Here is a 17,562-nt window from a genome sequence, read left to right on the forward strand (position 1 = left end):
GAAGTTGTTTTAGCAGCATAATGCAACTGTTGTGCTTGATGTACTGGATGCAGTTTGCACTTTACTCATCCTTTTGTGCATCAAAAATAAAAGTAATGTCCATAACCACTATTTAATCTCCTCAGACACACAAACTGAAATCAGCTCAAAGAACCACAAGTGCAACTGGAACTGGAAAGCAGGATCATAGACAAGCAGACTAACAGTTCCAAGGAACTGGACTACTGGAAACCGATTCTAGATTCCTATCCCTGAAGAAATCCAATGAGGTACATACACTTAAATATTTTAATAAGTAATGCTGAAAGTTCTACAATGTGTTTTAACTTGCTTACTGGCAGGGTGATGACTGGACTCCATCAGCCTTTTATGAGTGAGGGTTAAAAAGGATTTGTAGGACAGCACTCACTGGACTGAGACTGAAAAGGTCTCAACCAAGTAGGAGCCCCTGTTAAAAATAAACACCTTCGAGCTCAACTGAAATTTGCAGCTGCCCACATGGAGAACAAATAAGACAAAGGTTGAACCATTTGTCCACAAAGACATTAGGTATGTTTCAGAAAAGTAAAGGTCAAGCTTTCAAACCTAAAAATGCTGCACCAGCTAACAAGCTTGGTGGTGGCATCATCATGTTCTGGAGCTATTTTACTGTCAGTTGTGCTGGTTCATTGCACAAAGTGGATGAAATAATAATGAGGAGATCTACCTCCAAATTCTTCAACTTTACCTCAAATCAACAGCTAAAAAGTTAAACTTGGATACAGTTGGATTTTCTAGCAGGACAATAATCCCAAACACCCATCAAAACTGTCATAACCAATGAGGCAGGCTGGACTGAAAACGCAAGCTAACATGAAGCTGTGGAATGGCCTTGCCTTCATCCAGATCTGCACCAAGAAACAAACCAGTTTAAGTTAACTCTAGAAATTCTGACATAAGACAGGTCAAATACCCAACCAGAATTATGCCACAAGCTTGCTGACAGCAACCAAAAAGAGTCTGGTCATGGTGCAGCTTGCTAAGGGACACTAAACCAAGTATTCGTAGGAATGTATATGCATAAATTCAAACTTGTGCAACCTTTTTTAAGTTGTGAAAGAACAATTCAAAGAAATAATTCAAAGCTCCAAATTACCATCTTATTCATGCCCATGATGAGTGCATCTAAACTAGTGACCACAGCTGTATTAACATATAAAATATGACCAATATTAAATAGGCCTCTTTTGGCCTTGACCGTATGTCATTACATAATCAAGGACTCATACACAGCCATGCAAATTGCAAGGTGCAACGTAAGGTGTTCTGCCACTGGGATCAAACCACCAACCCTGTCATAAGATGGAAAACCTGCTTTATTACCCGAGCCACACCACCCTCAAGCAATCCTGATAATTTTAGAGCTGATAATAATCTGTTCTTCACTCATACAAAAGATGTTCCACATCATCAGATAAATCACGTCACAAATATGTTAGTGATGGTCATGAGGCTCCATCTGCAGTCTATTTTAGTGCAGTGTTCAAGGGTAAGTGATTTGGGATTTAGAGGTGACATGAGGATAGAGGCTCTGGCCTGTAGTGCCCTGAAAGAACAAACAAACTCTGAAACAAATCTGCTTTCTACTTCCATGTTCTACTTCCTCCTTTCATGGTTACATAATGTTATAGCTTTAGAGAGGGTACGTTAACCCATTGATTGGAGTGATCCTATCTCTGAGCATGACAAGAGTGTACTAAACAAAGACATTATTATAATGCATGTGACCAGGCCAAGGCTTAAACACCATGTGGCACAAACAATGACAGTAATGTAATGTTTTTCAGTGCATTTGATTTCTTTTAGCTTATTCCACCACATTTTTTTCTAAATCCCCAATGCAAGGTCATTAATGGAAAAGACTCATTAAATAATTTGATTTGATTGTTTTATATAAAGACGGATATTTTCTTCCTCCCCACCACCCACATGAACCACAGAAAACAATTTGAATGCTGCAGTGGAAGAAAGGTTTACTGAGGACAGAAGCATAATTAAATCCTCCTCTTTCTTGTTGTTTTTCCCCCCCTAACAAGATACGTCATTTCAGTCACTTATTTAATCAAATTAAGGAGAGGGAGAAGGAAGCGAGGAATCTTTCCAGATAAGCAAGCTCACATCTGGAAGTACCGACAGTTATATTTTAATAAACATCAAAATGTAACTTTAGAACTCAAAACAAAAAACAAATACTTTCGCTATACCTGTTTTACTTGATTTCCCTCCCATATCTATATATTGTATACTTCATTAATTCCATTTAATATATTTACTTTTTTCATAGTTTACATCCTTTTATATCCCTTTAAATGTTGGGCAGCTTTTAAGGATTTTGAGTCTTAATGTATTAAGACTCAAAACCCCTTAGACAGCTACTCTAGACTCTACAGATTCTCAGATTAAGCTTCCTTGAAAATGTGCAGTCAGAAGTCAAGAAAAATTGGGACATTTTCAGATACCTAAACACTAAATTGCAACTGAATTGCAGTGCTGGAAAGGTAAAACACGTCATCTGAATAGTAACGCTGTGTGAACTCTGCAGATCAACCGTATTGCTACTATTTTGTATTTATTTATTTAAACAGTGGAGCCATTCATATCACTAAAATACACATGTGGAAACACACTCACATGCAATATACACACAGTATATTATAGGATTAATATTTTAGGATATCTGCTTCTCCAATGAGCATTGTATAAATGGATTTTCTCTGCATTATTAAATCCCGCTATTTCAGGCCTCTACAACATCTGTATTTTTTACGAAACAAAGGTAGCATAATTTTGGACTGGTAACTGTCCGTATGGTATACAATATAAGGATTTCTAAATGATGATAGAGTAGTCCCACTCAGTGTGTTTGTTCTCTCTCTCATCGAATTCAGTTTGATTATTTTAAGCCAGTATGAATGTGTGGAATTATTTACTCTTTGTCTGCAGTTACACAACCTCACATAATGAGAATCTTGGCCTGCTGTCCGAGAGCAGGATGAGGATTAGAGCGCTGAAAGCCGCTGCAGCACTGAGACTGTTGAGAGGGACTGCGAGTCCAAATGAATCAAAGGAAAAGCTGGGAGAGGGAAGAGGGAGAAAGACGGAGCGGGAGGAGGGGGGGGTTATCCGCCTGATTTGAACTTGAGCATACACACACAGAGTCAAACAAGGCCACAGAACACTCTGTGCACCGGCAGTCAATTACTTTGTACCTTTGTTTTTCAAAGAGCTAATGAGGCTTTGCGTACACATGAATGCATATGCAACAGGGAGGCTTCGCTGACATAATGAACCGCCTGTTTTTACATTTTAATCCATGCATTTAGTATGGCAACTTGATAAAACTAGGAGACTCACAACTGCAATAAAAATGGCCGCAGCAGAGGCAAAATGATCCTCTTTTAGTCTTTAGACTGTTACTGTTAGGTCTCTGACACAGCGTTTTCAGTTTACGTTTTGAGTTCTTAAGTTATCCCTTTAAATTTTCAGTAATAGGATTATAATTGGTTGCCTTTAGTTTAGTTATTTTTCACTTAGGTCTTCTGTGTTAGTCTGTCATGTTTGTCTTGTTGTTCATGTTGTTAAGCTTGTGTTGTCATGTCTGCATTCCACTCTGTTTCCTGTTTTACTGTGAAAGTCCCTGTCCTATGTGCAGTGTGTCTAGTTTTGCTTCCCCTTGTCTGTTAGGTCTGATTTGTCCCAGCTGTGTTCCCACCTGTTCCCCATCCCCTCATTATCTCTCTGTGTACTTAAGTCCTCTGTCCTCCTTTGTTTGGTGTCAGGTTGTCTGTTGTCCTTTGTGTCATGGTTCCAGCTTCCAGCTTCCAGGTTCCATGTGTCCATGTCAAGCTTCATGTTTTGGTTTTTTAATGTTTATCTTTAGTTTCCCTTGTTTAGGTTATTGTTTAGCTTCACCTCTGCCTTTTGTTTTGTAATGTTTCATCAGCCACGTTAAAAGGCTCGCTTTTTGTTCCCATTAAGTTTGTTTCCACGCTTTGGTTTGTCTGCACTTGGGTCCACTATTTGCACTCCACACAGTTTGCCTCTGCACACTGTGACAGTTATAGTTATTTCTGACTCCAGAGTAGCTTTGCATGATTCACAGTTTATAATAATCCTTTTCTTCCATTGTGCCTCCATGCAGGTCCGTGGTTTCTTGTCAAACAACAAGTTTTGAAACTTAAACCCTACAGTAAAACATTATATGTAACAAAAAAAAAAAAAAAAAAAGTCACCGTGTTTAGTTTGTTAAATACAGCAGATTAAAAGTGTTCTTTTGGAGAAATCGGTAACTAAAAGCATCCCAGATTATTTATACTGCACTTAATGATTGATAATGCAAAACTCCAGTTTTCTCAGAAAGCTTCATATGCCCCTAATTTATTTTTTAAAATACTTTTTGAAGAGGAAATAAATGTAATTTTCATTTGCTTTTTTTAAAACTGTTTTTACATGCTGCTGGTTACTCACAGTATACACAATAGCGTAAATGTGCTAACCAGCTATGTGATTTCAGTTCACTTCAGTTTATTTTTATACCCCAATGTCACATGTGGGGGTTAAAAGGGCATCACAGGCATAAAAACATATGAAGCCAAAAATGGCTGATAGGTTGTCTACACATCAGAACAGATCTTTAAACAAAACTATTCTCTGCATCTGGCATGTTCCTGAATGGGGATGACCCTTATCAGTATAGTAGTATTATTAAGTTAAACTGGTATTTAAACATCAGAATTAAAAAAGGGTATCTGGAAATTACTGTCAGAGTTTGCTTCCTTAAGATTTTGAGGTAGGCTGTTCCAGAGTTTGAGAGCATGAACTGCAAAAGCTACAGTATTTAGTAGCTAATGATATGGCAGGGGTCTATCAAATATAAGATGACCAGAGACTATAAGATTTTGTTTCGAAGTAAAAGTATTTTAGAATCACTTCTGTAGGATTCTGGAAGCCTACACTCTTTGCTAAGAGCGGACATGTGTTACTGGTTTCTAACGCTGACATTTTTATGAGTAAATTTATACTCCATGTAACTAGTGAACTCTGTGATACTAGATCAGGTGGTTTACAAGGTTCATATGAGGACTCAAAATGTTATTACGCGCGTTGATATTTTGCACAATATTTCAGTTACATAATCCCCGGTGCAGAGTGGACACGTCGCCAACGAAGCATGTCCACTGATGCTAGTTGATGTTATGACTTTAATCTTTAGTTCAATACACAGGGACACGATAAAAGTCATGGTGGATCAGAGCAGGTGTTCAGAGGTCAGTGTGTTTGCACACCTACACAGTCTGTGATTATAAACTAACTATTGTAAATTACTTTGTTTTGGCAGACATGAGCGAGTTAAAGCAAATCCATTTGGTACTGAAGAATAGTTATATCCAACTGTTTTGAAAATACAGAACACAAAGTGCTGAATTAATTATAAAGGACACTTAACTTTAGACATTTCTCCAAAAAACTCAATTTAAATTGGAAACAGTTTACATTAAAGGTTCTATAATCCATCATGACTCTTGTGATGGCAGAGCTGTACCTCAGGCCTACATGGCAATGTACCAATACCTGCTGGGAAGATTACCATGGACTTTGACACTCATGTTCAGCTCCCCTTCTGTGTGAATTTAACCTTATTTACAGTTTGCTGCTCATTCAGCTCAATGTTTTGCTCCAGCCTCCAAAACCTCCACGGTACGTTGCAGCAATGCAACCCTGGATCGTATCTGCTCTGTAAAGTTCGTAGTGTGGCGGACCACCAGATGGCTCCACTCACACCCAAGTTGAAGGGAAGAGCTGGGTGGAGATTTTGGCGCTTACTGTATCTTAAGTTCTGAGAGACAGTGTGTGAATAAAACAGTTGGAGTGAGACACACGGACCTCTCGTGTCGTTATTTCTTACCTCCACAGTAGAAACATTTCCACATTCACACTGTAGTCACCAAATTTTTGGTGAAAAAAAAAAAACATATAGTGAATTTTAGTTCATGGGTCCACATTTCTCTCAAGCGGGTGGGAACAGCAAACCTGTTACATAATAGGGTGACCAGACCTTGCAAATGGAGTATGGGGCAAAAAGTATGTTTGTTTTTGACAATGCTGGACACATTAGAAATGCTGAGAGGCATTTGGCGTGTAAAGGTCATGTTTTATTTGAATGGAACTTTACCAAGTGTTATTAGAAAGCTCGAAGGTAAGATAAAGTTGTTGTCACCATGGCGATCCAGTCAGAATGCAAAGAAAACAGCCATCAATGATTGTGCAGTGGGACTGGCTTTATTTCACTTTACATCAAAGGTAACTTAATTTAAAGACACACATGGGCTGCTAAACTCTGAAGACAAAAATATGAACACTATTAAAGGAAAGTAAATTATAGTCGTGTGCAATAGTCTTCATACTTCTAATACTTTTGAAGGTATTTCCACAAAATAAAAATGCCTGAGTTCAATTCCACCATCAGGCCGGGGTCTTGCTGTGTGGACTTTGCATGTTCTCCATGTGTTTGAGTGGGCTCTCCCCGGGTCCTCCAGCTTCCTCCCACAGTCCAAAGACATGCACTTAGTGGGGATAGGTTAATTGGAAACTCTAAATTGCCCATAGGTGTGAATGTGGGAGGGAATGTCAGTGTGAATGGTTGCCTGTGTATATGTGTTTGCCCTGCGACAGACTGGCGACCTGTCCAGGGTGTACCCTGCCTCTCGCCCTAAGACAGCTGGGTTAGGCTTCGGCACCCCCTGCGTCCCTGAAATAGCTCAAGCAGAAGCGGATGGATGGATGGATTAAAATGCTGTGAACTCTTTAAGTTGCTATTTTGTTTAGTAAGGTCACTGAAGCAATGCATCTATAAACTGGTGGATCTCAGGCATATCCAGATTTTTCATAAGACTCGCAGATTTAGTGACAAAAACACGAAAACCATTCTCTGGATTTGCATGGCTGGTGACTTTGTGGTGACCTGCATTTTTCCATGTTGGGCATTTTGCAGATAGTATACAATGATGGTCCGTCAACCTGCCTGAGAACCATAATAGCATCCTCTCATTAAAGCCATTCAGTGTCTGTCTTCATGCTAAACAGAATGTGGAACATTGTCTTAATATTTGGGACAGTGGGACAAGGGATAAAAAGTGCTGTACAGTCCTACATAAAGTGGGACATCCAGTTGCTGTGTTGCATAATACCCTATGAGAAATAAACACCACTCAGTTTTTCATTCATTTTATTGTAAAGAAATACAAGTACTGCTTTTTCATTTACAAAACAGATCAGCAGCATGAGAAATCTTAAGAAAAATAAATGCATTGCCAGCAGTATTTCTCAGTCCTTCCATATTCAGTCAGTGTATATTACAAAGAAACACAAACACTGACACAACTCCTTGGCCTGACTACCTTGCTTTGATGTGGTATAACAGGACATAGGTCATATTTTTGTCTGTGAGAAAACTTCAAAACTAACAATAATTCAGGCCTCTGGCTTGGATGAAATGATGAAATTTGGACAACAGTTCCCATGACTTGATGTGATTTTGTAACATAATGCTTCTTTGTGCCAAATTCAGTGAAAAATGATGCCCTCATGCACTGCTCTTTTCCCATTATACATATCCTACTTTTGGGCTTGATTGGACCCTTTGACCAGTCGTTTCTGACTCTGGGCCGAGTCTTTGACACCCAGCGTAGATCTGCATAAATTAAATGAAAAGTGTTGCCTTGTTTAATGGAAACTAAAGAGGCCGACACAGAAAAAGGAGAGGTTCAGTGTGAAGAACTCCCATGTGCAAGGAGGAAGTATCACTGTGCGGCACAACGCTTATGGAACAGTGTTCCTTTTTTCTGCAAAAACTCACCCCAACTGAACTTTCAGCATGGCACAGTCCTCACATGCACTTTCTCTGAGTATTATGCAACAGCTTGCTACCCCATTTACACTAGCTTTCAGGACAAAGTCTCCATACAGATGTCTTTACATTTTTCATTTACAGGACTAAATAATTTACAGATTAGCTCATAGGTGTAGTAACTCTGTGATTAGCTTCTCTTGTTCTTAACACAGCAAGGCTATAGTCCTGAAAGAGAGAAAACATACATGGTGAGCTACATTACACAACTATGCTGCCTAATAACCTAATGTTGTAATGGAAAGAAAAACAGAATCATATTGTCTATGTGCTAATTTGAATTTAAGAGACACAAAAAAGCATGCGCACAGTATTTTTTTCCCATGTTTCTGTGTACCTTGAACTGCCCGTTAGCGGTGCTTACTTGGAAAGAGCAAATGAGGACAACTTAAGCAACCACGAGCACTGCCCACACAGGCTTTGGCAAACCTTATGACCTCATGTAAAAACATAATTAGACGAAACAAAGCAGTTAATGAAAATCTGCTTTTCTCCCCAAGCTTCCATAACAAATATTTATACTTAGTTATATCTTCTAGGTTAGACGGCCATTCCAATTCTTATTTTTGAGAGGCCTTTATGGAAACCCAAGTTAAATTAAATATTTTGTTTACTTAAGTGGTAATAAAGATAAATGGCATGCAGTTTCTGGGATTTCTAAAGCAGCACTTCCAGGTACAGCTATGAGGGTAAAATTGATGTTGTTGTAGAACATACAATATTCAGCACTTAAAGCCCCCGAAAGGTAGAGTGAATAACATCATTATCTCAATATAATAGGACTTTGATACATCAGAGCAACTCTGACGAGGACCAGACTGCGATAACTAGAGAAATGGTTTCCAAAGTGGGGTCTGGGGACTCCTAGGAGTCCATGATTCATAGCCCGGGGATCCAGAGAATAAGAAGTAGTAAACTGTAAATGTTTTTTGCCACATTAAAGAGTGTTTATCTACAGATGGGTACTAAAGTTTTAGGACATTTTCTAGTGTTATTGACCACCCAAAGTGCATAAACCAATCACACACATTCACACGGTGCTATTTTATATGCACTTTAAGCATTGCACACACCCACACACACCGATGGGAATCAGGGGTAAACTGGGGTTCAATATCTCACACACTTTCAGACTTTCTCACTGACTTTTTCCACAGCAGCACTTGGTTCTAACATCTGTCTATTTAGAGCAAGCGTTGCTCTTGAAACTTGAAGAAAGCCTCCAAGTGGCTTTGGAACAAGAGAGCAGAACTGTGCTGTAGCACGGGGCTTGGATGTGAGCCGAGGCTTGATCACCCCCGGCTGGGTCACCCAGGTGAGGGTGTTTGAAGACAAAAGAACTCTAACAACTCTCTGTACAAATAGTGTTTCTTTAAACCTGTCTGATTAGTGATTATTGATTGATTAGCAGACAATCCACTCTACCCCCTGAGGCACAGCTGAGCCCGTTAATAGAAATGGTTGCAGCTATTCTGTTAGAAACATTTTAATTCAGTCTCTTTGTCAGAGACTCTCAGGTCTTGTGAGGTGTTTCCTGGCATGATGTTGGACCAGGGTACCATGAACAAGGCGGCCTAATCTGAGAGGCTATTACGTGTTGTGGGTCACTGGGAACATAATTTACTTGGTGAAGTAGTAGAAACAGGAAGTGTTATGTGACGAAAACAAGCTTATGGAGGTAATATGATGACAAGGTCACTGGCCTCAGGTTTTTGCTGTTTCATTTTTTTTAATTCTTGGTTAATATGTTTGAGTTGGGCTTCTGTGGTGTTTTGTCACTTCAAGTGTTTGAAATTTTCATTTTTTGTGGTTGCTGGATTTCTGGGTTTCTATTTTGATTTCTTTACTCTGGTAAAATGCAAGTTTTCTTTCTAGTGACATCTTTGAGTCTTTAATTCCTGTTTTACTGTGTGGTTGTTCCAGTAATGAGTTTCTGTTTTGTATGTATGTATGTTTTGGTTCATGTTTTGGTTTCTGTTGGTAGTAGTTAAAGTTCCCTCAGTGTTTCCCTATCTGCTCTTTTCTCTGTGTCTGCTCTGTATCATCCAGTGTTCCTTAGTCTTTGTCTTAATGTTTACTGTTAGTTTTTTTCTCTACATGTTCAGTGTGTTTCCTTATCTTGTACTTGCTCAGTCTCCTTTGGTTTGGTTTGTCCTTCTTTTTGTCCTGCGTTTGTTATGCTTCCTATTTGTCTACTAATTGTTCTGACTGTCCTCACCTGTATGTGATCCCCCCCCCCCCCCCCAGCCCCCCCATGTTTTTGTGGATTGCTGTTTATTTATTTCATTGACTATGTTATTTTTCAACTTACTGTTACATCCTATTAGTAAAAACACCTTTAAAATCTGTCTCCTGCTTTTTGGTGCTCTCTCTAATTGGTGAAATTTCTTTAACATGGTTTTGTAAGACCTTACAGTCCTTCATAGTGACATTATTCCCAGTGGTCTCTTTCAGCAGGACAATGTGACATTGCAAATTTGAAAAAGCATTGTCTAAACATGCCAAAGAGAAACCACAGACCTTCATTCAATCAGATCAAACCTCTATGTATAGTATGTCACCCACTGGTTACAGGACTTAAAGGATCTGCTGCTAACCCCTCGAACAGGACACTTTCAGATGTTGTGTGCCTCCAAAGGTCAAAGCTGTTGGAGTGTATCATTTTAATCTCTTAGAGGAATCCTAATGACTGTGATTGATTCATAAATTTCTATAGTGCCAGTTCTTAACAACAGTTATTTAAATATTGCTTTGGTAGGTTAAAGACACTTTTAGAAAGAAAACACCAAAATTCAGTCAGTCCCCTATGACAAAGCACCTGGCAAGAGTGGGAAAGGAGAACGCCATTTAAACAGGAAGGGATCTTCAGCAAAGCCAGGGTCCAGTAGGGGAAGCCATTTACCTTGTTTGGTTGGGGTTTGAGGGGACAAAAAATATGAGGAAAATGGATGGGGTGGGATTTACTGCTGTATCTGCTGAGGTTTAATCAAAAAAAATATCTCTGATAAATTCTGGTAAACTTCTGAACAACTGGACCCTCCTGGGAGGAGAAAAAAAATGCAAGTTTAAGGTATATACCTTAAACTGCTACTTTTCAGGCCAGGAAGCTACATTGATATTTTATATACAGTCTGCGAGTTTTAAAAAAATGAAGGAAGTCATCATTCCACATTATTAATCCAAGTGCATGTTTCATGCCTAAAATCAAAATGGTAGACGATGTCAAGTGACCCATGGTGATCAACTTGATGCTTATAGAAAGATACTTTACAATAATCAAGCCCATAAAAAGAAACTCCAAACTGTCTCAAACCCTTCTATCAATAATCATGATGAAACTTATCAGTACCAAACGTATTTTAATTTAATATGAGAAGTTTTACTTATACTTTAAAACCTTTCGACATTTTAATCTTATTTCTATTGCAAACATGGAGCCAAAAATCATATTCGCCCCCTGGTGGCTAGTTGCAGTACAAGCCATTAACCACGCCCCCTCAGTGTTACTCGGTGAGATAAATTAAACTATAATTTAAGTACTTAAAGCCTAAACGTAGAGCTTCTGTCTTGTTTAGCTCATGCATCATCGTAAATGTGTTTCTGATAATTTGTCCTCCTTTTTTGTCCTCTAGTAACCTCAGATGTGTCAGTTATGATCGGAGTCCCATCTCTGCGTGTCAGTCAGACACGTCACACGAGAGTTACAAGCGCCGGAGGTCACAGCTGCCGTGGAAGTATAAATTTAACAAGCCCATCAGACTTATTTTCTCCCTGCCTGACTGTTTTGACTCGGCTGGCTTCCCGTTAGGAGGAGGAGGAGGGTGAAGAGAACGAGGAGGGGGAGGAGGAGGAGTGTGTTACCCGGGGTGAGGTTCCGACCCTGGCTGAACCAGTGAGCGGGGAAGGAACTGCAGGGAGATGCGGTGTGTTGAGGAGCGGAAACATCTGAATGACCGGCAGAGATTTGCAGTCTCCTCTCCGAGCCAGAAGGTTTTTATCAGTTTGCAGCTGCTTGATTTGTAAGTAATATACATTTACGGCTTTTAAAGTAACCTTTACAGTCGTTATTTTACCCTGTTAAGATACGTGTGCTATATTTTATTATTCTGTGTGGGGTAAACATGAAGAACTAAATGACCCATTACACAGTTATGGCCATTTGATGGCAGTAAATCAAACTTTTCATGTATAATTTCGGACAGAATCAAATAAGACATCTGGGATTTCTAAGTTTAAGTGAAGGAAGATTCATCCAGCTGTTACGTTTGTAATTATTCATTTTGAAAGCTTTTCCCTTTAAATCTTTTATTTAAAAATATTTTCCTGCTAACATTAATTTGACAATCGGTTTAAATTTTACAACATTACAAATTTTCATCTCACCACGTGGATTCTTATTTTTTTTTCTCCCCTAGGTGGAGCCATTACAGCATATTTCACCGGGAGCTGCCAGCCCTACAGCTCCTTGCAGTCAGGAGTGTGTGAACATGACGGGTCAGACTGTGGGAGGCGTCATCCAGGATCTGTCGGTGCCCTCTCTGCTGGGTGTGGGGTCCAGGCCTCAGGGGGAGACCGGCTCCTTCACTGAGGAGGCTGTTTCCATCCTGACCTCCACAAGCCAGCTGGCCCGAAGCCTCCTTGGTCACACGTTTGCCTTCAAACGCAAAGACAGCTTTAACAACGCTGAAGCCATGGCTGGCAATAGTTGTGACGAAGACAGCGGTAATAATGCACGTCGCAAACGGGAGTTCATCCCCAATGAGAAAAAAGATGATGGCTACTGGGACAAGAGGAAAAAAAACAACGAGGCAGCCAGACGCTCCAGAGAAAAGCGCAGAGTGAATGACATGGTGCTGGAGAGGCGGGTGATGGGTCTGCTGGAGGAGAACGCCCGCCTCAGGGCCGAGCTGTTGGCCCTCAAGTTTCGCTTTGGGCTTGTTAAGGACCCTTCTAATGTGTCCATCCTACCATTGACTGCACCCTTCTGTCCTCATCCCACCCCCAGATCAACAAATCACTACCAGGCTCACAGTGATGGCTCCCCATATGTCGGCGCACAGGCCAGTGCCAACACTCACCAGATCCTCTCTCAGCCTCCGCAGCAGGGCACCATCTATGGTGCGAAAACAGCTGAGTTGAGTCATAGTGGATCGCAGGAGACTGGGGTTGTGACCTCATGTGGCTCAAACGTGGGTAGCCCTGTGTTTTTTGATGACACACTGGGTGAGTGTGGCAGGCCTTCTCCGAGGGATGTGACGGAGGAGCAGCAGTGCTGTGAGAGTCAGTATTTAAGCAGGCAAGACTCATCGGAGGGTTTGAGGAGTCTTCCACACAAGCTTCGTTTCAAAGGCCCTGGGGGAGGCAGCAACGGAGGGGAAATGTCTGCATCACCTGACAGCAGGAATAGCGGCCTGCCTATAGCCATGGTGGGACCAAACATCCAAATGAGAAACCACCAGCAAGTGGGATGGGACAGCCAGGTGGAGAGCCAGGCTTCTTGGTCTAGAGAGGATGCCTGGGGTGTGCAGTATCAGGGTTCAGCTTCGGGATATAATAACTCATCTTTTCAGCAGAATTCAAGTGACCACAGATATCCAGCAGAGGACAACAGCCTCAGGTCGCAGATCAGCAGTTTGTCCCAGGAAGTGGCTCAGCTCAAGAAGCTCCTGTCTCAACAGCTGCTTCCTAAGATGGCCTAAAACTAGATGAGGGGACAGTCAGATCCACACCATATTTCTCCAAATAATCAAACTCATTTCCCCAGAGTGGGATGGGTATAAGCAGCTACCTCTGAAATGGCATGACATTTTTTAGTGGCCTGTTTGCTCCAGTGATGAACAATACAGCAGGAGCAGAATTTAAGAAAGTCATTACGTATACACAACACTGTATATATTGGACTGAAACACAAGAATGAAGTGTCCATCATCTGCAAAAACCTCTATCTCATCAGATTCAACCTCACCTTTAGTCTCTTCATATTTCGAGATACCTGGCACTTATTTTGTGTGTAAAATTAAGTTGTTATTCACATGACGTTTTGGAGTGTACTGTGGTTTTTGTGCCATTCACTATCGTAACATCGATGTTACTTTTCAAAACTGTGAGTGCACTCAACTGTGTGGAAATAAAATCTTGCTTTATGTTAACAACTTTGAGCATTTTTCCAAACAAGAAATTGCAATTTTTTTTACTACAATTTAAAATCACAAACAATCTGCATTTAGTTTTGCACTCACACACATCCGCATCTGTTTATTAATCATCACAAATAAGTGTCAAATTATTACATTAATCCTAACCTAAAAGTTTATATCTGGCTTTTAATACTAAAACCAAGGCTTAACCCTCAAACACACCTTAAAGGGGTTTTTAAGGGTGCGTTTGAGGGTATTTAATAGTTTAATTGTCTTTAATTGATATTTAATTGTCTTTATCTTTGGCTTCCTTTGACAGTCAACTTAAATGTTGTTTGGACAAGTATTCGACCTGCATATGCACAACCACAAACACTGAAAACTCCAAATAAAATTAGACTGATTGTAGTTTAACAGTGAATGACTGTGTTGCATTTTTCTGAATGACAGATATTTTTAAGAAAAGGGTTTTTAAGCCACATTTGGCACTAATGCTGCGCACAACAGGAGCTATGGTGGGTGTGGCACTGGTCCTGTGTAGGGTGCACTGCGCCGGACTATGAATGCTATGACCCGGCTCAAAAGCCGCAACATAAATATGGAGACTAATACCAGAATTTTACAGAGACGAGGTTTTATTTTAAATAACATAACAAGTTAGCTAAAAAGCTGGTACCACTAAAACAAAGACTAGTGAGCCTCCATGAAAGCCTGCCTCAGGTATGCCTTCATCCACACCTGACTAGGTGTAGTCAATTAGCTGCAGCTGAACACTCATGCACTGCCAATGCAAAGAGATTAGGGGCTGCAGAGGGGCGTAACAACCAATGTGTCACAAGTTTTCTTCTTTCCATAAACTAATATCATTTCAGTTTCATTTATGGCCTTTCCTCCTTTAACAAAGACTTTAAAACTGTAAACACCACCTCACTGTTGATCCATTTGCACTGAGCTAAGGATACTGATATAATAAATGGGACAGTGGAGTGTGGGACAGTGCTGGGGAGAAAGGGGTGAATGCAGGGAGAGCAGTGTGACACTGCATGAGTCATCTATCACGTCAGCAGCAGAAAAGCTATTTTTAGCCTTGAAGCAGCTGCGGTGGAGACTGAACGACCCACATGGAAGTGAAGGATATAGGTTCAGAATACATTAGTAACACCAGAAAACAATAGAAATGAGCTCGCAGACGTATGAAATGTAGTGGTGAAACACACTCTGAGAACAGCACAGAGCCAGAAAGCAGTTGTAGATAAAATGAATGATTACATTTTGTCTCAGAAGATGACTGAATGGCATAATTCTGTATTCTTGGAAAAATCCATTTTCACTTTTAGTTTATGTTTTTTACCAGCACCAGGTGGCGCCAAGTGTCTTTAGCAGCATGCTGTATGACTTTCATTCAGTCATTCCATTCATTCACAGCATGTGTTACTCCTTTGTGCTTACTACAGTAACACATGCTGCACACGCGCAACAACAAGATTTGCAAAGCATTATTTATTGGCTTCTTTCACCCCACAAAGCACAGTCCGAGTGTGAGGCAAGAAAACAAAATGAAAGCAAACTGAGCAAGCAAGACAATTTTGCTCGCTCATTTTTTAATAGCACATTTCATTTCAGGTGGAAGCACAATGAGCTGCACAAAGCATGAGCTATAATGGAGTTTACAGTCACAAAACCATTTAGCAAACAGACATGAGTAAATACATTATTATTATTAAGGTGAGGGAAGGGAGGTGTGGCATACGACTTGTAATAATTAGAAAGTCCAAAAAACCAACCAAAAAACAAAAATTGTAAATTGGATTCAAGAGTTAAATCAATATAAAAAATAGGAATTTAAAGAGATCATAATTAAGACAACAATAGACCAGCAATAAATGGTACGATAAAAAAAAAGCTGTGGTGATTTAGTAAAAAACAAACAGTAACAGTACTAATAATAGTCATATTGACCTCAAAAACTGTGGCTTAAAGCTGAAATATGAGGTTATCTCTCTGCAGACCTGTGCAGCTACAGAGACCCATCCTTTAGGTCCCGCTTCTCTCGCTTTCTCTCCAACAAAACCACAACATACTCATGAGATCTTTTGTCTGTGATTAGACTGCTACCCCCCCACCCCACCCCACCACCACCACCACCCCACCCATACCATAAGCCATATAAGATGGAGTAGAAGGGTTGCTAGGCAGACACCACCACACCACAGTTGCCAGGGGAATGCCTGCATGCAGAGGCAGCTAGAGAAATGGAGGAGTGTGTTGGGGGTTGGTGGTTCTAAATGAGGACTGGTGGTGGGAGGAGGAGGAGCCAGACAAGTTCAAGGCCGCTGTTTCCCCTGCATGGTAATGGTGGTGGTGGTGGTGGTGGTGGTGGTGGTGGTGTGTGTGTGTGTGTGTGTGTGTGTAACTGGTGTGCATGTGTGGATTCAGATAAAGCAGGGGGAAGGGACACGAGTGTGAAAGTGGCTTGGAAGGGGATGTGTGTCTGATACAAAGCAGGGCTGACGTAACGGTAGATGAAATATGGTGAGGATGAGAACAACAGGCTTTGTGGGATAATAGAAAAAGCTTCTATGCAGATTCCACTTCTTGTATAGAGAAATAAAAATGCAGACAAAAGAAATTTATGATCATTTTTAGTCTGTGAGAATTAAATTCTGCCTTACTGCCATGAGTTTTAAATTAAATTATTTAAAGTGAGATTATTTCACTTTAGGGTTTTGCAATAACAGAAATTATTCAAAAAATCTTAGTGCAATGATCAAATATAATGTAATGAAAAGCTTAATGAATATAGAGTTTATGTAAAGCTTTAAAAAAAATAAAGAATAGTAAAAATCAATTACTACTACATCCAGAAGAAACAGAAATTAATGCTAAAGTCAGTGTTTGCAGTTAGAAACAAAACAGATTCTACATTAAACTCGTGTCTTTTCAGGACAAACTGATGTTAAATTTTTCCAAATTTTCCATTTTCATGTTTGTCATGTCTATTTGTGCAGCATAAGCCATCCAGTTATATTGTATTCATAAAAATCCTTACATCAATGAAAAAGCAACATGAATAACAGTGCTGCAGGGGGTTGAATGGTCCCTTTAAAATAAGAGTAATTCAAAAATTGCCACAGCTTTCAACACAATAAAACTGATACTTTAATGTGTAAAACAGTATGACAGCTGGTTCGATAGAAGGGTTAAGATTAGGGTTAACAAACTGCCTCTCCGTGCATTCCCCAACATGCCTTTGCAGATACAAATGGCCCCTAAGATCTAACACATACACACAGACTCATTCACCGTGGTATTGTAGCAGTTATCCAAGCATTGAATTTTTATATTAATAGCCTTTATGCAAAAATCTGTTGCATATATGCTTAAAAACGGAACATGCATTTATGTGGGTATAAATTATAGGGAGAACGTGCAGGTAGAAGAGGTAAATAATTACAGGCCTGGATTTAAACTCACTGGCCT

General features: G+C 40.1%; 1 protein-coding gene across 1 annotated transcript; it reads left to right on the top strand.

The window, feature by feature from the left end:
* Positions 1–14,191, top strand: LOC116331440 (nuclear factor interleukin-3-regulated protein-like). Its single transcript, XM_031754126.2, has 3 exons — positions 1–269; positions 11,578–11,964; positions 12,361–14,191. The coding sequence occupies exon 3, from the start codon at positions 12,433–12,435 to the stop codon at positions 13,642–13,644; it is 1,212 nt and encodes a 403-aa protein (XP_031609986.1). The 5' UTR covers positions 1–269; positions 11,578–11,964; positions 12,361–12,432; the 3' UTR covers positions 13,645–14,191.
* The last annotated feature ends 3,371 nt before the right edge of the window (positions 14,192–17,562 follow it).

Source organism: Oreochromis aureus, linkage group 6 (assembly GCF_013358895.1).
Source record: "Oreochromis aureus strain Israel breed Guangdong linkage group 6, ZZ_aureus, whole genome shotgun sequence".
NCBI lineage: Eukaryota > Metazoa > Chordata > Actinopteri > Cichliformes > Cichlidae > Oreochromis > Oreochromis aureus.